The 27,869-nt window shown below is 36.6% G+C and overlaps 2 protein-coding genes across 4 annotated transcripts in view; both read left to right on the plus strand.

The window, feature by feature from the left end:
* LOC107595090 (cysteine--tRNA ligase, cytoplasmic-like) overlaps positions 1-11,231 on the plus strand; it is an 11,884-nt gene extending 653 nt beyond the window's left edge. The window contains exons 2-17 of the mRNA XM_016285403.1: positions 1,986-2,077; positions 2,938-3,026; positions 3,348-3,444; positions 3,590-3,688; positions 4,896-5,045; positions 5,222-5,366; positions 6,415-6,518; positions 7,457-7,554; positions 7,645-7,834; positions 8,072-8,140; positions 8,330-8,411; positions 8,631-8,711; positions 8,789-8,856; positions 9,966-10,025; positions 10,214-10,297; positions 10,488-11,231. Coding sequence (XP_016140889.1) covers positions 1,986-2,077; positions 2,938-3,026; positions 3,348-3,444; positions 3,590-3,688; positions 4,896-5,045; positions 5,222-5,366; positions 6,415-6,518; positions 7,457-7,554; positions 7,645-7,834; positions 8,072-8,140; positions 8,330-8,411; positions 8,631-8,711; positions 8,789-8,856; positions 9,966-10,025; positions 10,214-10,297; positions 10,488-10,616 — 1,637 coding nt within the window. The 3' untranslated portion in view covers positions 10,617-11,231. The remainder of the gene's footprint in view (positions 1-1,985; positions 2,078-2,937; positions 3,027-3,347; positions 3,445-3,589; positions 3,689-4,895; positions 5,046-5,221; positions 5,367-6,414; positions 6,519-7,456; positions 7,555-7,644; positions 7,835-8,071; positions 8,141-8,329; positions 8,412-8,630; positions 8,712-8,788; positions 8,857-9,965; positions 10,026-10,213; positions 10,298-10,487) is intronic.
* Positions 11,232-11,883: 652 nt separating this feature from the next.
* On the plus strand, positions 11,884-23,934 carry nap1l4b (nucleosome assembly protein 1-like 4b). Of its 3 annotated transcripts, XM_016285354.1 has the most exons (15): positions 11,884-11,949; positions 13,508-13,555; positions 14,098-14,194; positions 17,022-17,163; positions 18,766-18,852; positions 18,927-19,055; positions 19,303-19,374; positions 19,553-19,692; positions 19,772-19,917; positions 20,153-20,172; positions 20,421-20,540; positions 20,648-20,683; positions 21,026-21,073; positions 21,274-21,311; positions 23,187-23,934. In XM_016285354.1, exons 2-14 carry the CDS (start codon positions 13,531-13,533, stop codon positions 21,274-21,276), a joined length of 1,065 nt encoding a protein of 354 aa, XP_016140840.1. In that variant the 5' UTR covers positions 11,884-11,949; positions 13,508-13,530; the 3' UTR covers positions 21,277-21,311; positions 23,187-23,934. The 3 variants fall into 3 exon arrangements, with proteins under 3 accessions (XP_016140840.1, XP_016140838.1, XP_016140839.1); XM_016285352.1 differs by lacking the exon at positions 21,274-21,311; XM_016285353.1 differs by lacking the exons at positions 11,884-11,949; positions 21,274-21,311 and adding an exon at positions 12,456-12,614.
* The last annotated feature ends 3,935 nt before the right edge of the window (positions 23,935-27,869 follow it).

The raw sequence follows: 27,869 nt of genomic DNA on the forward strand, positions 1-27,869 counted from the left end.
GTTATTTACAGTTGTTGTAATGACTATATATTTGCTGTGGGCCCTACAGCTGGCTTTCTGATAATCTAGGTGTGAATCCAGAAGGATCTGCCACAGCTGAACCACAATGAACTGGAATTATCAACTGCTGTGACATGCTTTAAGTGTTCCATTTAAGTGTTTCATTGTAAAACGAATAACCAATTAGATTAATTGGATACACACACACACACAAAAAGCATTTATGTATGCACATGACATGTATTATGATGGGCTCTCGAACACGATCAATGCAAATAAATCAAGCATGCGCACAGATGTGGGGTCCGTCACTCACGTACATTCCATTGGCATTCTGTGAGGAGAGGTCCGTGTCGTCTGGCCTTCAACAGCTACGAGCAATCTGTGCCCTTGTCATAGAGGTTAGGGGTCTGTAGTCTGTCTGGAGTCACAATCCAAAGATAAGTGCTGGTTGACAGGGTCCTTGACCTAATAATAATAATAATAATAATAATGCTGTTAAATGAGTCAGATGTGTTCAGCCTGGACTGATTCATAAGTGGTTTTGATTTAATAAAGAACAGGTTCATAAGAGTCATTCGTTTCATTTTCTTTTGCACGTCACGCACATTTCTCAGAAATTTGTCATGCATTTTTAATATATTTTCAATAGCATGTTAATACGTGTTGTTGTTTTTTTAGCATTATTAAATGCTATTACAGTATTTATTCATATTTGAAATAAACCTTTTTAAATGTTTTATTGTAGTTTAAGTTTTAGTGGTTTTAGATATTTTTATCTTATTTTATTTCAGCTTTATTTCAATGAACAAAAAATATTTTTATTGGTTTTAGTTAACGGTAACTATTTTAATGGCCCTTTACAGGTTTATTTGTGCTCCAGATATGTTTCATCTCTTGTTGGATATGTCTTAAGTTATTTTGGGTATTTCAATTTATTGCTATTTATATGTCTATTTGACTTAAAGTTATATAATTTCAGTTTACCCTCAATTATTAAATTAATTGACAGTTGTGAGTGTATCATTTCACATTTGTGTGTTAGCTGATTATTACAGCTTATGTTTCAGAGGAATGAGGTTAGAGAGGATTACAGGTGTCAATACAGTCATTCTCCACAGGCCCCAAGCTCGTTTCTAATGTCTGCTCGTCTATGTGTTTATGTGTGTCTATGCACTTTTGTTTTCCCAGCCTTTGATTATGGCTTCTTACTGTGCATAAGTGAGGATGCTCTCAGGGTTGAGACTCTGAATGAGTACTTGAGCAGTCGCAGTTATCTGGTTGGCTACGGGCGTTCGCAGGTGGATGCAGAAGCCTTTGCACTTCTATGCAGGCCCCTGCCCGAGCGGCATGTCCACGCCCTGCGCTGGTACAAACACATAGCCGCCCTGAAGCCCCAAACGAATGGCCAGACCCCAGAATGCAGCAGTGAGTAGACAGAACTCCCCCTGTCGTAGTCAGGGTGCATGAACGTCGGTTGTAGCTGAATTGTGGTTTTATTTTGTACTTTGATTTAGTGGTTTCTGTGCTGAGGACATTTTCAGTATGTGTTGCATGAGCTTGAGGTGTGGGTAGTTTGATGTGTTAGTTAGTGTACATAAGGTGAGGTGTTGACGGGAATCTGAAAATGAATGTACAGTCAAAACAAGACGATCACTTCTCAGGTTTGTTCTGGACAGGACCGGAATGGGTTGAGTTGTAGGTGACTGATACACACTGTGTGACTGAGGTGTTGTGGTTTTAAACCGTTCTTTCATTAGCCCGCAATGTTTTGCGGCTTTGTTGGCACATTGTTTGTTTCACTTTTGCACTGTGTATGTGTTACTTTCATTTATACGTTTAATGTTTTCTATGAGGAAAAAAAACCCTCTCTTATACTATTGCATCAGGTGTGCACCAACAACTATTTCCCGTGATGCACCTGTTGTTCAGTATAGGGATTGAATATTATAAATTAATCTGTAAAAGTGACTCTTGTTTTTCAGCAAAGGCAAAGCGGGTGCAGCCACCATGGTCTCCGCCAGAAGGAACAGATGTTTCAAAGCTGCATCTTTATAACAGCCTCACACGGACCAAGGTACAGTATGAAAGATAAAACAACATGTGTGGCTGACATGTAGAACATTACTAGACTAAATTAACACTTTCTATATTTTATCTTACTATAGTATTGGTAGCTGAAAGCATAATCAGATTAACCCAAATATTTTTAAAACATCAACATATACAATATCAAATTTTTTTTAATTTAAGAAATGAATTATTATATATTGTGAGCATGCACATAATTGATCAAATGTGACCGTGAGAACATTTGTAATGTTACAGACGTAAAGATTTCTATTTCAAATCAATGCTGTTCTTTTGAACTTTATATTAATCAAAAAACATGGTTTCCACAAAATATTAAGCAGCACAACTGTTTTCAACATTGATAATAAGAAATGTTTCTTGAGCATAAAATAAAACCAAATCAGCCTATTAGAATTTTTTCTGAAGGATCATGTGACACTGAAAACTGAATAATGTTGTTTTTCCATTACAAGAATCAATTAAATTTTATTATGTATTCAAATATAAAAAAACAATTTAAATTGTAGTAATATATTAAACTATATATAAACAGTATTACTGTTTTTGCTGTATTTTTGATTAAATAAATTCAGCCGTAGTGAGCACAAGAGACTTGTGACACTGAAAATGGAATAATGTCTGCTGAAAATTCAGCTTTGCCATCACCAGAGATAAATTACATTTTAAAACAAATTCAAATATAAACAGCTATTTTTTAATTGTGATAATATTTCACTGTATTAATGTTTTTACTGTATTATCGATCAAATAAATTCAGACTTCTTTCATCAACATAAAAAATGAATGCTGTGTTATAATAAACTACCAAAACCATTCATATCCATCTTGTTTTGTGCATTATAGGAGGTGTTTGTACCACAGAAGGGCAACAAGGTTTTGTGGTACTGCTGCGGCCCCACTGTTTATGATGCTTCTCACATGGGTCATGCCAGGTGACATATTCCCCATCCATTCATAGTATTTCTTTGTTTTCAGTGTGCCCCAGCTGTTGAAAACAGCACAGTAGACACAGCACAACAGTCAATGAAAAGGCTGAAGCAGACATTCAGCTTTCAATCCAGGCTAAGTATTTGTTAGCTGTGTATGTGAGGCTGCAAACCCAATCACAAAGAACTATTGTATTTGAATATGGTTTAATGAACATGGGCAAAAAGAGAAAATATTAAAAAAATGTTCCATCCAAGGCCCATACAGCGTTTTTGATGGATCAGTTCTCTGTATTTCATGCGGATTCAATGTCTTTGTTCTTTCAGGTCTTACATTTCTTTTGACATACTTCGGAGAATACTGAAGGATTATTTCAAATACGATGTCTTCTACTGTATGAACGTCACAGATATTGATGACAAAGTAAGAGCAGCGTTTGCACAGAGTGTGAATGTAGTTGACCTTAAACATTTGAACTCTGTAGAACCTTATAACTTATGCTTTTGGTCATATGAAATGCTACTGAGGGTAGTTTAAATCAATCATCAGTGTGACCTCTTCGTTTCAGATCATCAAAAGAGCCCGACAGAACTACCTGCTGGAGCAGTATGGAGAGAAGAAGCCCAGTCCCTCTCAGATACTGCAGGATGTGTTAACAGCCCGAACGGTGAGGGGAAAATAAAGCAAGCACATCACTCCAAATGAATCCTGTTATCATGCTGAAAGTTACTGAAAGTACCAATTTAAAGACACCATGAAATCAAAACTGATAATTCCTATTTGTATGCAGTGTTGCAGTTAGAAATTATTCATCCATGCACATCATTATCAAAAAATATTTTAAGAATTTAATTTTTTTAAACATGCTCTCATAATTTTTAATCAATATCATTAACATGCCCTCTTCTTTTGCATCTCTTCTCTGATGACGTGTGCATCGGCATGAGGGCTGGACAAAAAAGTTGTCCAGTAGCACTCCAAGTTTCAATCATTCCCCTCCAGCAACCTGGGACTCACATGAAACGATCATAGAATTAGCAAATGACTATGAGAAGATGTTTCATTCAGACATGCATCACTATAGACTTTTTTATGTTCTGTCAGCTGAACAATGGGCATGTTGTTAATCAACAGTCCATTCCACTGAACGCACTGTACTTCTGTCTCTCACAACCTTGATTTCATTCTTGTCAAAAATTAAGTATGTTGCTATCCTGACTAAGGTCTATAGCAGGGGTGCCCAAACTCGGTCCTGGAGGGCCGGTGTCCTGCAGAGTTTAGCTCCAACCCTAATCAAACACACCTGAACCAGCTAATCAAGCTCTTACTAGGCATACTAGAAACTTCCAGGCAGATGTGTTGAGGCAAGTTGGAGCAAAACTCTACAGGACACCGGCCCTCCAGGACCGAGTTTGGACACCTTGGTCTATGCGGAAGACAAGACGGTTGCAATTTTCATTTCATGCCAACTTTAAGATAGAAGACAGAAATACTGCATGTTCTGCAAATTTGAATTATTTGCTTTAATTGATGCTTTTAAAAATAAACTCTTCTTCTAATAGTTCAGGTCTGTCTGTCACACAACTTATCAGTTATTTTTATCAGTGTGCCCTGCCTCGTGGTTGCGTAAACTTTCACATTAGCAAGATAATAAAGATGTATACAGTATCCTGAAGTACTGAAAGAACTGCCTTTAACTAATTAAATGAATGATTTTGCTGAAAAGATTTAAGCGGCTCTGAAAACTAAATGGAAGCATTACCACCTCAAACCCTCAAGACTGTTAGTTTCTGGCCTTCACAAAAATGTCTTCATTGCTTTCATCTGTTTCCCCATCACTGTGCTTTAATGTAATTTGGTTTTATTGTGTTTAGCCATTTAAAGCCAAGCTTGCTGAAACTACTGACCCAGATAAGAAACAGATGCTGGAGAGGCTGGATGCAGCAGTGGATGCTGCCCTTGGTCCCCTACAGATGTCAGTGCAGAGCAACGCTGCAGGCGATACACTCCAGAATCAGGCACAGGTAGATGATATGTGCAACGTTTTAAAAACACTTAATGTGACTGAGTTTGATCTGGCTCATATGAGGCATTCTGCTCTAAATTATACATCAATTAACATTGTGTTTTAATGAGATAATTTGAATTCATGGCATGATTCTGAAGCTAACTTGTTCTTCTTAATGGTTTTCATTGTTAGGTCTTATTGGAGGAGGCTAAGGATCTCTTGTCAGATTGGTTAGACTCCCAATTTGGGAGCCAAGTGACGGAAAACTCAATCTTCTCTTTGTTGCCAAAATACTGGGAGGGAGAGTACCATAAAGATATGGAAGCCCTGAATGTGAGTAAACTGATACTGGTGAATAATTCAATAGCTTGAAAATGATCCGTCTATGTATGTACACTAGCTACTGTTCAAAAATGTGTGGTCAGTAAATTATTATTATTATCAATGTTTTTAAAAGGAGTCTCATGCTCACCAAGGCTGAATTTATTTGATTAAAAATATAGTAAAAACAGTAACATTGTGAAATATTATTACAATTTCGAGTAAACTGATACTGGTGAATAATTCAATAGCTTGAAAATGATCCATCTATGTATGTACACTAGCTACTGTTCAAAAATGTGTGGTCAGTAAATTATTATTATTATCAATGTTTTTAAAAGGAGTCTCATGCTCACCAAGGCTGAATTTATTTGATTAAAAAATAGTAAAAACAGTAACATTGTGAAATATTATTGCAATTTAAAATAACAGTTTTCTGTTTTAAATATATTTTAAAATGTTATTTCTGTATGTTTTCAATTTCCAAATAACCTTTATTTTTGATATTTTTTATTGCTACTATTATTATTTGAATGGTTTAAAGTAAAAAAAAAACATTTTGTTGTCATTATAAAATGCCCCATTAAGACCCTTATGACTGTGTCAAGGTCATTATAAAAGCTTCTTTGAAAATATCACACAATTTGTCCTCTTAAATGAAAGTACACGTTTTGTTCAGGTCAAATGGAGTAAGTAAAAGAACTTTATTCATTACTGTCATTATTTTTGACCTATGACATTTTTTATAACTTTTTTGAGAAATAATGATTAAGAAAAGTCATATATTTTTCAAGGGGCAAGGAAGGTTTTTTTTAACTAGATGGATACACCACTTGTCATCTTGTCACCACTTGTCAAAGATAACTAAGTACCTTTTACGTACCTTGGCACGTAAAAGATTTGTATTTTTTCTTTTCTCAAAACATCCTTATTTGTCATTGAGCTATATGGAGTCTCTGTGGTGTCCGTACATTTGTGTAGTCATTTATTCTGCCTTGTACATTTGTCCCAGTAACTACAGTATGAAGTTTTGACATTGTGCATTGTGCTCTATTTCCTTTCAGCAAGGCAGCTTCGTTTGGCCTTTCTGATGCATTCATGGAAAGACACATTGGATTACTCCAACAACACAATGGAGTCAGCCATCCAATATGAGAGATTCATAAACGTGAGTGAGAAACCAAATGGAAGAGGCAGTGGGGGAGAAAAGTGCCACAATTATTTTCATAATCTATCCAAATTTAATATCTGCCACTTATCAGCATACAGAATCCTCATAAGTGCACAATAGGCTTATCTAGATTCCTTCAAGAACCCAGAAGGTCGGAGAATAGTGCGTGTCCTTCAGGGCGCATTAATTCCGTCTTTCCACCTATCAATTACTCCGTCACCAAGGAATATAACATGGGCAGAGTTCCAAATTTGCCTGAAACACACAGGCAGCCATTATACCTATGACTGACCTACATGCTATATTTTCTTAGGCCAGCCTCACTCGAACTTGAGGTTAGGATCTTAATGAGATGCACTGTGTTTTTCCTTCCACCCCAGTCCACCGCCAAAGGCTGTACTTGAGTAAAAATGAAGACAGCTTATTAGAAGGTGATGCAATAATAGTGCAATTCCCTTAACAGAATTTGGCTGAAATGTGACTGGAGATGAATAGAGGTTCTGAGGTCCGAAATTAGAAGCAAAAGCTGTAAACATTCAAACAAAGTACATTAAAAAGCTGAGAGTGTTGTTAGTGTGTGTAGTGTGGGAAATGTTAAACAATTAGTTAACACAAAAACTATTTTAAGTGTAGTCTAACAGTAGCAGCATTTGTACCGTTTCAAATAAATGCTGTTCTTTTGATCTGTTCATTAAAGAATCCTGAAAAAAAAGTGTTATGGTTATAACTTGCAAAAAAAAAAACTTACGAGCCCAAGCGTTTGAATGGTTTAGTGTGATTTAAACTCATCTTGCAGTTTATGAAAAAGAACATGTATGATTGTCCTATAGACTTGCATTGTAAGTCCATAACTTGTTTAAAATGGAATATTCTTTTGAAGTGAGCAAGTGGTATATGACTTTGTGTTCTGCTCCTCTCTTACTTTGTTTCCACAGGAGTTCTTCCTAAATGTTAAAGATATTCTGAGGAGCCCTACAGACATCACTGGCCAGTTTGAGAAATGGGAAGCTGAGGAGATTGAACTAAACAAAAGGTGACGCATATGTTCCTGAAGACTACATTGTCTTTCTCTTAAAAATAAAGCTTTATCACTCATTACGGTCATTTGTGTGTGTTTGTGTAGCTTCTATGAGAAGAAAACATCAGTTCACGAGGCGCTGTGTGACAACATAGACACTCGTTCGGCTCTGGAGGAGATGCGTGCTCTTGTTGGTCAGAGTAACACCTACATGGCTGCCAGAAGGAGTGCAAAACTACCGCCTAACCGCATGCTGCTGCAGAGCATTGCCCTGTATTTGACCGACATGCTTAAGGTAGCATAACAAAAAAGTAGTTATACAGAGCTTGATTTTGGACATAATAGATACATGGAGACAACAAGAGAACGCTTGTTTCTGTAGTATCTCTAAAATTCTTTACCCATATTGCTACATTTAAAACTAAACATCTGGTCCTCTCCTAAAATCTGAATAAGTTTAGATTAAGAGACAGAAACCGAAACAATGGATGCACATTGAAGAGCTTGCTAAAACTGTTTTCTGCTTTGACAGACATTTGGAGCGATTGAGGGAAGTGAGCCCATTGGCTTCCCTGTTGGAGGAAACGGACAGAATGCTGATGTAAGCAACACCACTCAGATCATGTTTGATTCATCTAAGGTTTTCCTTTTCATTTCTGTTCCAAAGCCAGACTTGTGAAGACATGTCATTAAAGATTCAATGTAATGATGCTTTTTTTTGTGAATTATCGTCCACCATAATGACTAATCTGTCATTAAACTCCTCTTAATCTTTTCATTTCTGTTTCAGTTGGAGAGCACAGTCATGCCCTATTTGTCAGTGCTGTCAGATTTCAGAGAAGATGTGAGAAAAATTGCAAGAGAGAAAAAAGGTAAATCTCTCTGTGTTTTATTTATTAATATAGTAGTGCAAAGACCTACAATGTGTACTCAAGTCATTTGGTTTGTTCTAATTTATTTCTTTATAGGATTTGTTTCCTTTTTTATGGGTGTTGTTGTAGCTATACCTCCAATAGACATTTGCATATAATACAGATTGTGCTTTTTATGCAGAAAAGAGAATTCTTTAGCGAAATGTGTGTGTTTTCCAGTGACAGAATTGCTGCGGCTGTGTGACGAATTGCGTGATGATACTTTACCTGAGCTGGGTGTCCGATTGGAGGATCGGGATGGTAAATGAAAGATACAGAGATTTTATTAAACCATGAATGTCAGGGAAAATGACAGTGTTCTTTGTTGTTTTTCTAAGGACTTCCCACGTCTGTGAAATTGGTGGACAAAGAAACACTTCTGAAGGAAAGAGAAGAGAGGAAGAAGGTAATTGCAGAATCCATCTATATGGCAGTATACTGTGATAACTCTACTTGATTTATCTGGTGTAGATTTTCTATCTCTTTTCACATATAGTACTGCCAGAGATGTGCTGGTCTGCAGTACACCTTAAGTTAAAATTAGTCATTAATCAGATCAAAATTATCTCTCTACCAGGGTAAGGTGATACGTTCCTTCTGTCAATGGAAAAAAGTTTCTTACCATATCAGGCATCACAAAAGTAATTATTCAAATGCAAACCAGGTCATGAAAAATGTATTTAGGCCTTTCGAGCCTGTCAGTGTAAATGACAGTCTTTAGAATGAATTGTAAGGACTCAAGTTGCACCGGTTTATTGTTGTACCTTCTTTGAATTACTCCTTTGAACCTTGTATGCACGCTTACAGCTCTGGACACATTCTGCAGATGAATCATGATCCACCTGAGATGGTCACAGCAAATAGTGTTTCTAAAAAAAGGAGGGTGGGGGCATCCCGGAGACTTTATCTATTTGTTTATGAGCATCAGAGCATCTTCATATTTGAAAATTAAAATACACTATGAACACATTACCGTTCAAACGTGCTCGGTAAGATTTAAAAAAAATAACTTCTATTTCTATTTTAACATTTTATTATGTTATTTATTCCTTTGATGGCAAAGATGAATTTTCAGTCTCCAGTCTTGAGTGTCACATGATCCTTCAAAAATCATCCTAATATGCGGATTTGATGCTGAAGAAACATTTATTATTATCAGAGACATTTATTATTTTATTGAAAAAAACAGCTGCTTAATATTTTTTGTGGAAAGCATGATAGGTTTTATTCAGGATTTTTGGAATTTCAAAAGTACAGCATTTATTTGAAATGAAAATCTTTTGTAACAATGTAAAAGTCTTTATTATCATTTTTAATCAATTTAATTTAATTTCATCCTTGCTGAGCTAAAGTATTAATTTCTTTTTTAAACAACTTACAGATCCCAAACTGTACTGTAAATATTTGGTCAATTTTAAATGATATATTAAAAGATCCAATTATTATTTTGTTGTTTCATGTTAATGTAAATTTGAACTTAATTCTTATATTCCACTTATTCTTTCATGTTTCAAGATGGAAGATGAAAAGAAAAAGAAAAAAGAGGAGGCTGCCAGGAAGAAACAAGAACAAGAGGTGATTAAAACAATTGCAGAAACCCCCTGACACTTCATAATTTAGTCACCCTTCATGTAAACAGCCTCTCACGTCTATTGATATATATTTTTGTTGCATTTACATACATTGAGAGAAGTGTATTCTTGTTAGTGCTTGGTTGTTTTAAATTGTTTGTATTATAAATATGTGTATATTTTATGTCATAGATGGCAAAGCTGGCAAAAATGAAGGTTAAGCCCAGTGAAATGTTCCGGTCAGAGACTGACAAGTATTCCAACTTTGATGAAACGGTAATGAAAACCATTTAGTCTTCTTTCTCATAAGATACACTCTTGTATGTCACAATACTGTATGTTGGATCCATTTTTTGATTACGTGATTATTGGTCTATAAGGGATGGATGAGTCCTTATGAATTTTGAATCATTTGGTCACATCTATTCAGAAATGCTAATAGTATGTCTGTTCTTTGCTTATACAGGGCTTCCCAGCACATGATGCTGAGGGAAAGGAGCTCAGTAAGGGACTGGCCAAAAAGCTTCGCAAGCTTTACGAGGCTCAGGAGAAACTGTATAATGAATACCTCCAGTCGACCCAGAACGGGAGCTGAGAACCTGATGTGTTTAGTCTGATGTGAACTGTCCGCCCTTACTGTCTGTTGTGAACTTGTCTTGTGTTAAAGGCAGCAAAACTTAAAGACCTCATCTGTGAGTTTTGGCTCTATATGGTAAGGTTTTGCCCAAATCCTTCTGGTCATGTTTGGAAGGTTGTTTTTTTTTTATGCTCTGCGAAGTATTTTATGACTATGGTATTAAGGGCATATACTTTTCATTGTGTGTTTTCTGCACACATAGAACAAAGATGCAAGTATATCAGAACTTTTCTAATATGGGTTTGGTGTTTATATGATGTATGCCAGAAATATTTAGCTGTTCATGTGGAAAAGGATCAAACATTCAATGTTTTCATTAATGATTTTTTAAATCTGGCTGGTCAAAGAGGTGTTTTCTCCAAAACACTGTTTACAGATCAACTAGTGATAAATATGATTCCTCCTGAATCAAAAAAATCTCAGATGATACAGGAATGAAGGGACTTCAGGTTTGTAGGTTTACAACAAATGGAAAAACAGAGGCATACATAAGAGCACCAATTATTTTTAGTGTTAACATACTCTTTATAAGAACATGAAATTCCAAAATAAAAAAAGGATTTTGAATAATGTGTGATGCTTATTTGTCCATAGTACCTTATTTCTGCAAAAGTTGCCATCAAGACTTATCTATAAAAGTTTTGTTCATACAGTTGTAGTCTAATATTGTGCGAACAACTACAGATATTTAGTTTACAGTCATAAAACATCTGCACAGAGCTTCACATAAACCTGGTGAACATATCGAACTGAATAATAGCTTCATGAATCGTACGGCATCAATACGAGCGGTTGTAGAGTGAACCGAGTCAAATACTGCGAACACAGAACCGTCATGTCCGATTCGGAGCTTAGCAGAAATGTTAGAAATAAAACGTGCTTGAAATGCATTATTAAAACATGCAATTAAGAAGATGCATTGTTTTTGCATTACTTAATGTAAGTGCAAATAATATAGGTTCTAAATTATTTTCTGTATCCTATTCGTGGTTGGAACAAATTAATATATACAAATTATATAATAAAACTAAGACACATGAGAGTAAAATAAACAGCTTTATTGGAATGTTTCAGAGCATGTAGTATGCTACTCACCGATGTCCGGGACCATATCGGCGCAAAAGAATCGCCGATAATCCGACACATTTCAGAGAATCGGTTCTTTTGAACAATACATGTCAAAGAACCGATTCAACCCGGCAGAGTATTCGACTGAGGCGGAGTATTATTGGACCAATGCGCTTTAGCTTTACTGCCGAGTCCATCAGCTGAACAACACCCGCTGGTTCAGGTAAGAAAAGCAATCTCTCAAACTAAAATCTTACTTTCTACTTTGCATTTTACCTGAAATACATATTATGAGTGTCCAGTTTACGTCAAGCAGAATGGATCATTTTTCCGTGGCTTTAAATGCATGATTCTAGTGTGCTGCTTGTGCTCTCACTGCATGTCATCTTTGTTTTGATAAAGTTGCGAGTGACTGCTACAAATTGTTACAGTTTACAGGTCAGTTAACGAACAATAACCCTGTAAACTGTTAACCGCAGCAGAAATAGTCAAAGCTCACACCCGGAGTGTGTTTTGTGAGGGTCTGTTAGCCCGCTAGCCTGTGACATTTACAGTTCACCCGTCTTCAGTGCTGGTTTGGAGATCTTCCAGTGCCCGCCCTCTGTCACTGCTATGACCCCCTCCATCAGCTGTGCTAAACTGGTGGTTGCGGAGATTATGAGATCTGATTTAATCTGTTATGATCTGGATGTGGCTAGTTAGCGTGTTAGCCGCTAGCGTGAGTGTATCTCTGATGGGCGTCAACATAAACACATCTGTTTGTACCTTTATTTTGAGCTGCTGGTTTTAATTTCGGCCGTTTTGCTGCTTGCTAAACATTAGAAATGTAAACGTATCGCTTCTTGCAAATAAGGATTGTTTGGCTTTCTCTTACCAGCCTTTACTATGGTAAGCAAAGTTATAAATAGCAAATTTGGGATCTTTTCAAGCTAAGAATTTTTCAAAATCTTTCGTTATTTATTATTATTATTCCGATTAGCATGCGTCATTCTTTATTATAATTCCTATAATAATAATAATTATTGTTGTTATTATTATTGGGCTCTAATAACAAGATATCTGTTTTGTTTTAGTAGTATAATAATGATACGGCTGTAACTATGGAATTACCATGTTAAATGTCTAGCTTGTGGGTTTTGTTTTGGAAATATTAATAATAATAATAATAATAACTCAAATATGAAGCAAGCACTACAACGTCAGTTAAGTATCAATTATTTCAATGAATTGATTCAGATAGAATATTAGCATGCGTCATTCTTTATTATAATTCCTATAATAATAATAATTATTGTTGTTATTATTATTGGGCTCTAATAACAAGATATCTGTTTTGTTTTAGTAGTATAATAATGATACGGCTGTAACTATGGAATTACCATGTTAAATGTCTAGCTTGTGGGTTTTGTTTTGGAAATATTAATAATAATAATAATAATAATAACTCAAATATGAAGCAAGCACTACAACGTCAGTTAAGTATCAATTATTTCAATGAATTGATTCAGATATAAATTTTTTAACATAACTGGACTCCACGTTGGTTTTTATGGTTAAAAATGTCCCTCAAAATAAATGTTTTGCTTTGTGGTAATTTAAGTTCATTACACTGTTGTTTTGGTTGTGCAAAGCATCACCTGTTTTTACTACAAATGCATTTTTAAAAAATAAATATGATTGAAATGTCTGAATGATAATTAATATATATATGTAATTTTGTCTTTACCAATAGAAAAAAAAGTTCTTTTAGACAAGCTGAAGTTGTATGTTGTTTTTCACAGAATATTTGAGCTGTGGTATCAAGATGGATGCTGACAATGAAGCCAAAGGTATAGAAAGTATGAATTCCTTTGAAAAAAAGAAAGTATGAAAAAGCAATCTTGCATTTTTCACATGAGCTATACCTTGTATAGTCTGTATAGCTTTTGAAATGCTGACACATTTATGAACTGGAAGGGAACGTGATTTTATGTGTTACTTAGATTGTCTTGTAAATTATTTTTTGATTCAGGGTGGTTCTCAAACAAAAGCCTGTATAATGTTTCAGTGTAAAAGTTTCATGAAGCTTCAGCACATCACTGCTGCCAGTGATTTAATGGAAAAGATTGTCTCATAGGTTCTTTTAAGAAATTTGTGCAATCTCACAAACCTACTGAGAGCGATATCAAAGCAGAAACAACTAAATTTGAAACAATACAGTGCTGTGTTTCACTGTGCTGAACATGATTTTATGCTTCATTTAAGATGGATGTCTGTTTGTGGAAAGGACTGTGTGCAGTATAAACATTCTTTGAGAGTTGATAGTCATAAATGCCATTGATTTTGCCATTGATTCATTTTTTTTATGCTGGTAATGGCATGTTATTTTCAGGGAAGGTGAGCGACCAGGCGATGCAAAACCCACAAGCGTTGGCAGCTCTTCAGGACAAAATAGACAGTGTCTCACATAGTGCTTCCATCATGGACAGGTAAGCAAGATGAAACACTAAGGCTTTTCTTACAAACCAAACTAATAACTTGGAACCATAGAGACTAACAGGGCAAACAACAATTTTGCACCTTATTGTTTTTATTTCTGGTCATGGCATGGTCATGTCTTTTTTTTCCCCTATCTAAACTATTTCCTAACTGGATTTGGCTCATATTTCCTGTGTGAATTTTAAAACTGGGCATTGCATTTTTATTGTTCGTCATGTTTCATAGAGAGACAACATTGCTGCTGTAATATAACCATCCATCTAAGGGGGAAAAACTCTAGTCTGACCATCTGCCTGTAACCTGAAATCTGCCTCTGCATGTTAAGTTATAACTAGGGATGTAACGATTAACCGCCAGCCGGTTGAAAATCGATGTAAATATGTGACAAAAAATATGTGTTAAATATTCAAATCGGTTGAGATGCTAAACAAATCGCGATTCGGTTAGGGGTAGGAGTTTATATGAATGTATGTCTGAGGAGAACTTACTGTCTTTCGATGGTACTTTTTCTTTTCCTCTTGCCTCTGTATAATGCATATTAAAGGGGTCATGATGCTTTTTTAAAGATCATTATTTTGTGTATTTGGTGTAACAGAATATGTTGGCATGCTTTAATGTTCAAAAAACACATAATTTTTCAAATACTGTAGGTCCTCTATGCCCCGCCTCTCAAACGTTTTCTACAAAGTCCCTCCTTCCGACAAGCGCAGTCTGCTCTGATTGGCCAGCTGACCCAGTGTATTGTGATTGGCCGAACACCGCAAGCACTCATCGGAAATGTAATTCCCCTTACCATAATCGCAAGCTTCATCTTTCAAAATAAATGTAAAGACAGAGCCCGAAAGGGGAACAGAGTCGTGTGACAGACACAGTGATGAAGCTGGTATGTGTTTGCAGTACACAAGCCACGGTTAAGACAGCTGACTTCACTGTGATGTGACCCCCTCCAGAGCATGTGAGCGGAGCGGAGCGGGGAGCGGAGTGGTAATATTTCCTTAAGAGCACAGAGCGCCTTTCTGAAGATTCCGCTCCGCTCGCTCAATACGCTCAGCGCCGCTCGCTCAACCCAGAATGCCGTTTGGAGATTTGCTTGTTCGAGATCGAGAATCTGTAGAGATCGAGAATAGTAGAGCAGTTATGGAGTTCAGATATTGTTTCAACGAAGTTGCAAGCCTTATACATAAATGTAAAGTAAAGTAAGTTAAGAATGAGCAGGGAGAAGAAACTGAGAGGGAGTGTGGGGAGAGTTAGTAAAGATTCATATTGGAATCTGAAGCGGCACATTGCCAGAAAGCACGAGGATGTGCTACGCAAACATGGTGCCGCAAAAGGTGAGCTAGTTACATACCATAATAAATGAATAAACAGGTAGGCTAAGGTTATATTCGGTTGTATGGAGCCCCGATCATGACATGCAGACAATCACGGCCAACGAATTTAGAATAGGCTAGTTCTCTTTTATGCTAGGACTACATTATGGCCACGAATTAAGAATAAATTTTTTCGTTTAGTCTAAATTATGGCCACAAATTAAGTATTTGTTCTCTTGTTTAGGCTTAACTGCCACGAATTCATTCGTTCGTTAATTCGTTAATTCCCTATAGTAGGCCTAAATCGTGGAACAAATTATTATATTTCGTAATTACTTATTAAAATTATTATTACTTAAAATTAATAAATAATAATAAATTCATTTAAAAAAGAATAATACCTGCTGACGTCTTTGAGACTTTAGTCTTTGCAACTTCAGGGATCTTATCTATGCACAATCAGCTTGTAACACTCCAAAGAGAAAGGAAAACTTGAAATCGCATCATATGACCCCTTTAAAGTTCATACAGCGGAAACCAAGGAAACGCTTTAAGCTCCACCTGCTGGCAGAGAGTGAATCTGCGTCTCATCAGCTCAGCTGTTTCCGTTTCATGCAGATATTTTTTTATGCATAGTTTCACAAAACTGAAGTCAAACCATTCTATTTTTGATTCAAATTTTGAAACTATACAATGTAGTCTAGATTAATCTTTTATCCAGAGCGACTAACAAATGAGGACAATAGAAGCAATCAAAACCAACAAAAGAGCAATAATTTACAAGTGCTATATTAGTATATTATTATAGTGTTATATTTCAATTTCACAAAGAAACTTACAGTATTTTGTCCGAGCAATAATAAAAGGACACATTTAATTTATAATTTGTCTTGAATTTCGTTTTGTTAAAAAAAATTGCGAATCGAATCGTGAAATCAAAATCGTGAATCGAATCATGAGTTGAGTGAATCGTTACATCCTTAGTTATAACATAGAAGTCAGTCCTAATGCTGTGTATCTATGTATGTCTTTGTGTGTGTCAGCTTGACGATGCCCAGAGAGAGGTCACTCACCCGTGAAGGCTAATCGCTCCTTGAGTTTGGCTGTAGTTGTAGTGGTCATGAAAACGATGACACAGACAACAGTATTTGCACAAAACAGCAATAATCTATTTGTGTGTGAACAACACTGCAAGACCAAACATAAGACTTGTGGAAAGGGTGCTGGCTAGAAAGCAACTTAATATTTTTTAAACCAAGCAGTCAGCTTATTAAAACCGATTCGGTGATTGCAGCTCACACTTTATAATAACGTATTTGCTGTTTGCATGAAGCATGTGACTCGATGTGATATGAACAGGGATCTTGTATCTCATGTTCTTACTTCAAACCCATCTGTTGACCCCAGAGAGTAGGGGAATGCACCGGTCCAGCTGTGCAGTACCGGACACCCATCTGCTCACCTCACACAATGTCTTTCTTCTCTTCCTCTCCCAACTTCTTTCCAGCTTACCAAAGTCTGTGAAAAGAAGAGTCAATGCCCTAAAGAATCTTCAGGTTAACAGCACGCACATCGAAGCCAAGTTTTACAAGGAGGTGCATGAGCTGGAGAGAAAGTATAGCGCTCTTTATCAGCCGTTATTTGACAAAGTGAGTTGGGTTAGAACTGGAGAGGATCTGCAACTTGGAGGAATGGCAGAGGATCCCCAAATTCAGGTGTGAAAAACTTGTTGCATCTTTCCCAACAAGACTCATGGCTGTATTAGATCAAAAGGGTGTTTCTACTAAATACTGAGCAAAGGGTCTGAATACTTAGGACCATGTGTTATTTCAGTTTTTCTTTTTTAATAAATCTGCATAAATGTCAACAATTCTGTGTTTTTCTGTCAATATGGGGTGCTGTGTGTACATTAATGAGGAAAAAAAATTAACTTAAATGATTTTAGCAAATGGCTGCAATATAACAAAGAGTGAAAAATTTAAGGGGGTCTGAATACTTTCCGTACCCACTGTATATATATATATATATATGTGTGTATGTATGTATGTATTTATTTTAGCATTATATTTTTACATTGTGGAATACACCTGTTAGGTGCTTTCTTCAGTTACTCCTTTATGTAGCCGTAACTTTTTAGCCATAAGCAGATAATATAATATGCAATATATATTTAAATATGCTACCATTCAAAACTTTTTCAAAAATAAATTAATAATTTTATTTAGCAAGGAAAAATTTAATTAATCAAAAGTGGCTGTTAAGACATTTGTTACAAACTATGTTTGTTTTTTTTGTTTTTTTAATAAATGCTGTTCCTTGCAAATCCTGAATAAAATGTATCACCGTTTCTACAAAAAATATTAAGTAAATATTAAATATCAACTGTTTTCATCTGAAATGTTTCTTGTTCTCATCAGACATGAATAAAATCTTACCAACCCCAAACTTTTGAACGCTTATGATCTCAGACAGTACTTAAAACTAATGTATTGTTGACAATGACAGACTCACTGAAGATGGGTCCAAGTATGAAATGTAAGATGAGGATGCATTGGGTCTGTGTAAAGTAGGCCTTGGATTTTCTGTAAACAGAGCTCTCAGGTAAATAATGAGGAAAGTGAGTGAAGAGAAAATTCAGAGAATTCAGAAGTGAAGGACGCATAAAAAGAGATTTCCTCTAAACCAGGAGAATGCATACTTTGATTTAATAGTTTTAGAAAGTCCTTGAAAAAGAAAAAAAGTTTAAACATATGCCACAACATATACCTCTTGACAGTGCTGCTACACAAAAGAAAGAGAGATACTGGTACAAAGTAAATAAAATCTAATATAATAACAAGACCCTGTTGAATGCTTTCAAGAGTAATACTGTTAAATTGGGGGAAAATGCTATTATTATTTTTTTAAGAATTGTATAAGAGTTAATGTGCTCTTAAATGCACTGAAAATCTTTGTTAGTGTTCTTATATTTAAAGTTGCCACAGTCGTTATATACTTTGTATGTGCTGTACTTTATTTGTTCCATTTTGTTTACCTTTTAGAATTTAAAAGATCAAGAATTTGTTTAATTAACAAGATCTGATTGTAGTTCTTGAAAAACTGTATACCGTATCTGTTCCTCTGTGTCCTGTAGGTTTCAGGATGGCTCCAAAGCACACAAAACCTCTTGAGCGGAATGTGAACACTCCTCTCATTTGTCTGGATGGGTAATATGATATTCTTTCACAAGTGGACTTTTTGTGTGTTTCCAGAGAAGGAACATTGTCTCTGGAGAAGTGGAACCCACTGATGAGGAGTGTGAATGGCAGAGTGACCATGAGGATGAAGCAGCATTAGCAGTGAGAATAATCTGTCCACTCACACTGAAATCAGACAGAAGAGCGGTACTCTAAGAGAGACCTTTCTTTTTCAGGAAGATCTGAAGAAGAAAGCTGCTATAGAGGAAAAGACAGAAGATGCTAATGAGGAGAAACCCAAAGGAGTTCCAGAGTTTTGGCTCACCATATTCCGAAGTGTGGACATGTTGAGTGATATGCTGCAGGTGAACCAGCAGAACATTAGATATTCCTCTATTCTTTTCTGAGTAATGATTATTTAATGGTTTCTTTTGCCCTGTAACCTTGTAAAGACAATATACAGCTTTATATTATATGAATAGGAATACTGTTAGATAGTTATGAATACAATTTCATGAAAAGACATGGTAATGTTCAGACACCACATATTTTACAGCACATTTGAAATGAAAAGAAAACCTATGCTGTCTATAATGTTCTCTTTCTTAACAGGAGCATGATGAACCAATACTTAAACATCTTCAGGATATTAAAGTGATATTTTCTGGTCCTGATCAACCCATGGTAATGACAATATTTGAAGTTTTTATGTTGATTTTAAAGTGAACCCTGTGACCTGAACTGAATTTTTACTCTTTTACACAATATGAATGTCTTGTCATAACTGCTGTACATATCGGATCATTTTAATTGTACTTAAATGTATTTTATTATTACTTCTTTTTTTTATATATATATACAGAGCTTCACATTAGAGTTCCGTTTTGAACCCAATGAATACTTCACCAACACAGTTCTCACAAAAGTATACAAGATGAAGTCGGAGCCAGATGCAGAGGATCCGTTTTCATTCGAGGGACCGGAAATCATCGACTGTGATGGGTGAGCACTTCTCAAACAATACCTGCTCAGATTGTCAGCAGCTTTTCACACTTTTATTATTCATCTCTCCCGTTGGCAGGTGTGAAATTGATTGGCACAAAGGCAAAGATGTGACGGTAAAAACGATCAAGAAGAAACAGAAGCACAAAGGCAGAGGGACAGCGAGGGTCATCACCAAACAAGTGCCCAATGACTCCTTTTTCAACTTTTTCAACCCTATTAAAGGTACGCAACATGACAGATGTGCTTACGAACTTTTAGAATAACAGGAGAATGAGACCAGTAGGTTGAATTGTACACTGGGAAATCATAAGGTGCACTGCACTGCATGACATGAGTGTGTCACGATAATTCTCAGTATGGTTTATTCTTAATATTTATTCTCTCATTTAGAGGTTTTCATACTGTAGGTTTACTCTTTTGCTGGTTCATGAAGTCACCAATATTTCTTTTCTTTTAGTTTCACCAGATAGAGAGTTGGTGAGTATTTTCTGGTTTTAACTCATCCATAGCTTGGCATTTATTTGGCCTGATATCAATTATATTTATAGCTTTTGAGTGTCAATAAGTAAGTTGTTGTCTGCCTTATCCACCATTATATCTTCTGATAGACATGAGTGATTCGTTTACTTTGAAGGTTTAGAGAACCTTTTCAGAGAAATAATCAGACTTCATTTTCATCTTCGCATTATCAGAAAAGTTGTGTTCTTTTGCTTCGTGTTCAACAGGATGAGGATTCAGAGTACACTTTAGCCACAGATTTTGAAATCGGTCATTTCTTCAGGGAAAGGATCGTTCCGAGAGCAGTTTTGTATTTCACAGGAGAAGCTCTGGAGGATGATGAAAGTGTACGTCTTTTCAAATGACTATTTCTTGGCGTATGATATCTACGCTTCAGCAGAGTAATTGCATTTATTTGTTATATACATTCGTTTGTTTGTGTCTGCTGATGCAGTTTGAAGAGGAGGAACTGGATGAGGGTGAAGAGGAGGTGAGTTCACCATACTGTAAACATTTTGAAGATGAATTGAGGAGTCAGTGTTTTATGAAACTTCACAGTTGAAATCAGTGATGTTTTATATCAGGGGAGTTAAACTCAATTCCTGGAGGGCAAGAGCCCTGCAGAGTTTTGTTCCAACCCTGCTGCAACACACATGCCATGTAGTTTTCATATAAGCCTGAAGGACTTGATTAGTTGGATCAGGTGTGTTTAATTAGGGTTGAATCTAAACTCTGCAGGGCTGCGGCCCTCCAGGAATTGAGTTTGACACCCCTGTTTTATATGATATTATGTTCAACTGTGTAGAATAACTCTGTGTTTTGTCTGAAATAGGACCCAGATGAGGAGGATGAGGACGATGAAGAGGAGGGAGATTCCAAGGTCAGTGTGAATTTAGATCATAACTTAACCTGAAATTTAAAAAGGAATTATTTCATTGTCTCTTTGTTCAGCGTTCCTCAGTCTCTGTAACTAATCATTTTCTGTCTTTTTTTTTCCTTTGGATAAATGTTTGTGGTTTATTTGCATGTTTGATGATTAATGATTATTGTGGTTGTTCTCTACCTCCTGTTCTGCCCTAGTGACAGGCATAAGTCATTCTCACCTCATACATTTCTAGGTAAGAAAGAAATGTCATGAGTCCATTCTAACCTTTGCCTTCACACGTCCCTCTCAGCCTCATCCCTCTCCTTATGTCTGCTATCCCATCCTCACAGCACCCCTGTGACATTATATTAAGCCAGGGGTGCCCAAACTCGGTCCTGGAGGGCCGGTGTCCTGCAGAGTTTAGCTCCAACTTGCCTCAACACACCTGCTGGTAAGTTTCTAGTATGTCTGTAAGAGCTTGATTAGCTGGTTCAGGTATGTCTAATTGGGGTTGGAGCTAAACTCTGCAGGACACCGGCCCTCCAGGACCGAGTTTGGGCACCCCTGTATTAAGCCATTCGTTTTATATATCATTAAGGCCTTGCCCAAAACCTCAGTACAGGACTGTAACAGAAAAGAGAAGAGCACAGAATCACAGCTGCTGTATTAGAGAATTTTGGACAAGGTCCTTCCGTCCATTTTGCTTAATGTATCTTGCTTAATAGTTATTGATGGTATTTAGTAGGTCAAGTTCTTTTCCAGCTCAGATATGTGGCATCCTCTTTTGAATGCATAATATCTTGCTATAACTTCACATCCACCTATTCAAGGTCATAATCCACCACCAAGCATAGACGTGGAAGAATCCTGAAAGAAAAACATCATGGTTTCCAGAAAAAGAATAAGCAGCACATCAACAATAATAAGCAAAACATCAAGAAATGTTTTTAGAGCATCAAAATGCATATCAGAATGATTTCTGAAGGATCATGTGACACTTAAGACTGGAGTAATAATGCTGAAAATTCAGTATTTTAAAGCGTAATAATATTTTACAATATTACTGGTTTTACTGAATTTATAAAAAAAATACAGCCTTGGTGAGCAAAAGAGACTTTTTTAAAAACATTAAATGAATATTATCTTGAATGGTAGTGTCCATTCTTTTATTATTTGTTATTAATGTATTTTAATTTCCCCCCACCAAAACAGTCTGAAATTAGTTTTTCATGACACTTTCAATCATTCTTGACACTTTTTACTGAATTTATAAAAAAAATACAGCCTTGGTGAGCAAAAGAGACTTTTTTAAAAACATTAAATGAATATTATCTTGAATGGTAGTGTCCATTCTTTTATTATTTGTTATTATTTTATTTTAATACCCTTAATGTTAGTCAAGTTCCCCCCACCAAAACAGTCTGAAATTAGTTTTTCTTGACACTTTCAATCACTTCATAGTACCATACCAAATCAGTAACAAGTACCATGTAGTCATATGAAGCTGGTGTGCAACGATGTGTATCGTGAAAAGTGCTATACAAATAATTATTAATTGAATTGAATTGGATATGTTAATATTTTGGGTTTACGGTGTCAGAAACTGTAGGATTTCAGAACAATAATTTTTTCAACAGCTTATTACTTCAATCTGTTTGCACTTGAGGGGAAGTTTTGAGTTCTGAAAATTATGTTGTTGTTATTTTTATTTTTTATTTTTCAAAAGTTCAAGTGAGATTTGGTTTGTCGTGATATGACCCCTTCATGGAAAGCAACTGCTTCATACATAGCACGTTTTCTTTCGGTGGATCAGGCTGTGGTGAAAGATGCTTTCTCCATTTAGTGATGATGTATCTGCAGTACAAAAGAGTGGTGATTCACTTTAGATTCCCTGATGTTTTTATCTTAATTAATGACTGCACTCCCATTGTTGGTGCTACAAAGGCCTAGAGAGATGCGTCAGTGTAAATGTGCTTTCATGAAGCCACTCTTCTGTGATGAAGATATATCTCCCTCTCTTTCTCCTACACTCCTCCTGCCTTAAGTTGCAGATACTGTATCAAGTTATTGAATAAAATATTTCTCTCTCCCTTTCCCCATCCCAATCTTTTATGTTTTTTTTTTCCAGACTGGGAATCCTCAGCCTGCAGAGTGCAAACAACAGTAGTTTGGATCACTCACTCCTGCCACTGTCAAACCCCATCAGCTCAGCTAGAATCAGCCCTGTCGTGTGGCATACATTCCCTGATGAGCACACCATCCAACAAAACAAAACACGATGATGCAGTACATTGGTAAACTACTTTTTTTTTTTTATCCTGCAGAATTTGCTTACTTTAAAATCCAATCGCTATACAACACTATAGATAAATTGGGCAATTCCAGATTACAGTTGGGTCTCCGAATGTAGATATATACATAAATAAATGTAAAACTATTTTTTAATTCATGATTTAGACATGTACAGACATAATGACTTCAGATATCTCATTGCATAGCCAAAAAAACGTTGACTTGCAGGTTTGAAACAATCTTGCAAGCATCGTCTTCGCATTCTAACAGGTGAAATGTATAAAATAAATGGGATTGTATTCTAACTTCCTGTGCACATCTAACCTTTGTGAAGGTTGCTTGTATTTAACAAATAGTTTCTCTTCTCACTTTTGAAGTGTTCTGTGTCATGGGCATAACCATTTGTTTTTACACAGCATATCTTTATGTACTTTTTGAACAAAACTGCATGTTTGTGCACTTATTTATTTATGGAACTGCTAGTTAGCTAGCCAGTCCAACTAATGTATCAGTGATATGTTGCAGGCATCAGGTAATTGTGTTTAATCATATCTGGCCTCTTTGCAATATGGATATCTAACATTTCCATCAGAATATGTTTTGCTGATTTATGTACTGTACCCAGTTGATTATAGCCCCTTTTAGCATTTTAAAAATGCTTTTGCTGTACTGCCTAAGCACTTACAAAAAAACAAACAAATTAAACAAATACTTTTATTGCCTAAGAGAGAGATGTGGTTTTACTTGACCATAACCTTTTCTGTGTCTGAAGTATTTCAGGTCTGCGTTTTGTTTTAAATAATTCGATATTAATGCTAAAGAATGCATGTTATGTTAAAGGAATGTTTTGTTCAATACGCGTTAAAGCTGCAGTCCGTAGCTTTTTTGCGCTCTAGCGGTTAATAGCATTTTAAAAATGCTTTTGCTGTACTGCCTAAGCACTTACAAAAAAAAAAACAAATTAAACAAATACTTTTATTGCCTAAGAGAGAGATGTGGTTTTACTTGACCATAACATTTTCTGTGTCTGAAGTATTTCAGGTCTGCGTTTTGTTTGAAATAATTCGATATTAATGCTAAAGAATGCATGTTATGTTAAAGGAATGTTTTGTTCAATACGCGTTAAAGCTGCAGTCCGTAGCTTTTTTGCGCTCTAGCGGTTAATAAACATTGTAGCCGGAGCTACTTCTCTCTGTTTATGTCTATGGCGAATCACGCAGGTACTGGGCTACTCCGCAGCGGTACCTACCCGAACCAGTCTAAATAGTCCGAATATAAACACTTATTATAGGTGTACCGTAGTGATTCATGACAAGCCAAAAGCACTGTTTGGAAAATTGATTCATGGTGTACTCGCTTATTATATAAAGTTTGTAAATTTTGAACGCAAAAAAGCTGAATTCTAAAGTCAAATCTAAAACCATACAGGCAATATGAAGGAGTTTTTCCATTCTTTAGAGGGGTTTGTTAGTAGGTGCATTTTGGTAGTATTGTCTGTAGGGGGCTCTGCATCTGTTAACCACTGCATACACTCAATGCCCACTTTATTAGTTACACCTGTTCAACTGCTTGTTAACGCAAATATCTAATCAGCCAGTCACATGGCAGCAACTAGGCATGTAGACGGTCAAGACAGTCTGTTGAAGTTCAAACCGAGCATCAGAATGGGGAAGAAAGGAGATTTGAGTGACTTGGAATGTGGCATGATTGTTGGTGCCGGACAGACTTGTCTGAGCATTTCAGAAACTGCTGCTCTACTAAGTAGGTGCATTTTGGTAGTATTGTCTGTAGGGGGCTCTGCATCTGTTAACCACTGCATACACTCAATGCCCACTTTTTAGTTACACCTGTTCAACTGCTTGTTAACGCAAATATCTAATCAGCCAGTCACATGGCAGCAACTAGGCATGTAGACGGTCAAGACAGTCTGTTGAAGTTCAAACCGAGCATCAGAATGGGGAAGAAAGGAGATTTAAGTGACTTGGAATGTGGCATGATTGTTGGTGCCGGACAGACTTGTCTGAGCATTTCAGAAACTGCTGCTCTACTGGGATTATCACGCACAACCATCTCTAGTGTTTACAGAAAATGGTCCGAAAGAGAGAAAATATCCAGTGAGTGGCAGTTATGTGGGTGAAAATGCCTTGTTGATGTCAGAGGGGAATGACAAGACTGATTCGACCTGATAGAAAGGCAACAGTACCTCAAATAACCACTCGTTATAACCGAGGTATGCAGAAGAAAACCTTGAAGCGGATGGGCTACAGCAGCAGCCCACAGTGTACCCATATTATAATGGTTACTTCCAGCAGGATAACATGAGATGTCACAAAGCTCAGATCATCTCGAACTGGTATATTGAACACGACAATGAGTTCACTGTACCAGTGTACTCATCTAACACACTTGATTCAACTCATCAGCTCCTTAGTAAAGACTTCAAGAACTAAATTTGGTGTGTCTGATAAGGGAGACATACAAAATGTGCAGGGGGTCCTCCAGGACCGGTTTGAAAACCACTGCACTACACTCAAATGGCCTCCATAGTCACCAGATCTCAATCCAATAGAGCAGTGGTTCTCAATTCCAGTCCTGGGGACCCACTGCTCGGCACATTTTGTATGTCTCTCTTATTTGACACAATCGGTTCAGTTCATGGATCTGTCTCCTAATGAGCTGGTGATCTGAATCAGGTGTGTTAAATAAGGGAGACATGTAAAAAAAAATGTACAGAGCAGGGGGTCACCAGGACTGGATTTGAGAAACCTTTGGGATGTGGTGGAACAGGAGGTCCGCATCATGGATGAGCAGCCGGCAGATCTGCAGCAACTGCATGGTGCTGTCATGTAAATATGGACCAAAGTCTCTGAGGAATGTTTCCAGCACCTTGTTGAATCTGTCATGAAGAATTACAACTGTTCTGAAAGCAAAAGGGGCCGGTGAGTGTTTGTTGACCTCTCATCCTGTATTTTCATTAGGCAGGGTTTATTTATGCAAAGAGAAACCCCTTTTGCATTTACATGAAATCTGTCAATCAGTTTAAAAAGTACTTTTCAAGTGTGAACCATGCTCAGATGACATCTGTTATACATTTAACGCATGGATGACAGATTTCATGTCTTCTGCAAGACAAAAGGCCGGTTTGACAAACCAAGACACAGGCTGAGGAGTTCTCCTAAAGAGGGGAAGGACTGGAGTGACATGCCAGTCACTTCCCAACAGGTGTGTCTGACTTGAAGTGGTGCTGCGCAAACAGATCGGCGTATGACATCAAAGTACACTTTTAAAAATAAAGGTGCTTCAAAAGGTTCTTCATGCGATGCCATAGAAAAACCATTTTTGGTTCCACAAAGAACTATTGTCAAAGGTTCTTTAAAGAACCATCTCTTTCTTACATTTTTATAATCCGAAGAACCTTCTTGCGCCACAAAGTACCCTTTGTGAAACCGAAAGATTCTTCAGATGTTAAAGGTTCTTTATGGAGCCCATTAGACAAAAAGGTTATTCTATGGCATCATGAATCACCTTTATTTTTAAGAGTGTACCACGAGAGCGATTGGAAAGCATGCAGAACTGTCCACAGTGCCGCTTCAAGTCAAACACGCCTAATGTCTATTAGCAAGAAACTGGTGAAGTCTAGTAAAACTCACCTAGTGAGTTGCACACAGGGAGTCAGGAATTCCAATTTGATGTACTGATTGTCAAGCGCACACACACCGTTATCCTCACTCTCTTTACTATACTGTCGCTAAACTACAGGTGATGTCAATGGTCCCTGTCATTCTCTCTCTCTCTCTCTCTCTCTCTCCTCCAGTGGGACTGAAATCTGAAAATGCCTCATCGCCATGATGTATGCACACCACTGTCCAAAAAAAAATGAAGTCTCTTCTGTTCACCAAGGCTACATTTATTTGATTTAAAAGTACAATGAAACAATAACATAATTTATTTCTGTGATGGTGAAGCTGAATTTTCAGCAGCCATTACTCCATTCTTTAATATCACTTGATCCATCAGAAATTATTCTAAAATGCAGATTTAAACATTTTCATTATCAATGTTTGAAACAAATGTTGCCTTATATTTGTGGAAAAAACATTTCACACAAATTAAAAGCTTTTTTTTTTACTAACGTTTAAACAGTACTGTACATGCTCATATGCCTAGTATGTTAAAGATGAGAAATTATTATTAAACACAAACCAGCATGCATATTTGACAGGAAGGAGTATCATTTTTAGTTGCTTGCTTCTACTCAATCTATTTTTTTTATCTATCCATGTTTCTTCTGTTAAACCTCCTTTTCTATCTTTTTCTAACTCCTCTGTTCTGCTCTTGTAATTGTATGCCTCTTCTCGTGCTTTATTTTGTGCTCCAATTTTGCATTCACTGTTGTCTAAATACAACAACTTTTCTTTACTATTACCTCATCCCTTCACTCCTCGCCTTTTGTCTTTCTTCCTCTGTCCTTCCAGTCGCCCCCCCCCCCCCCCCCCCCCCCCCCCCCCCCCCACCCCCA

The sequence above is a fragment of the Sinocyclocheilus grahami genome, unplaced genomic scaffold (assembly GCF_001515645.1).
Source record: "Sinocyclocheilus grahami isolate Dianchi unplaced genomic scaffold, SAMN03320097.WGS_v1.1 scaffold196.1, whole genome shotgun sequence".
In the NCBI taxonomy this organism is placed as follows: domain Eukaryota; kingdom Metazoa; phylum Chordata; class Actinopteri; order Cypriniformes; family Cyprinidae; genus Sinocyclocheilus; species Sinocyclocheilus grahami.

Coding starts and splice junctions, on each gene's coding strand:
- nap1l4b (XM_016285352.1), top strand. CDS start 13,531: ATGGATGCTGACAATGAAGCCAAAG. Junction 20,684..21,025: donor TGGATGAGGGTGAAGAGGAG/GTGAGTTCACCA, acceptor TGTCTGAAATAG/GACCCAGATGAGGAGGATGA. Junction 21,074..23,186: donor AAGAGGAGGGAGATTCCAAG/GTCAGTGTGAAT, acceptor TTTTTTTTCCAG/ACTGGGAATCCTCAGCCTGC.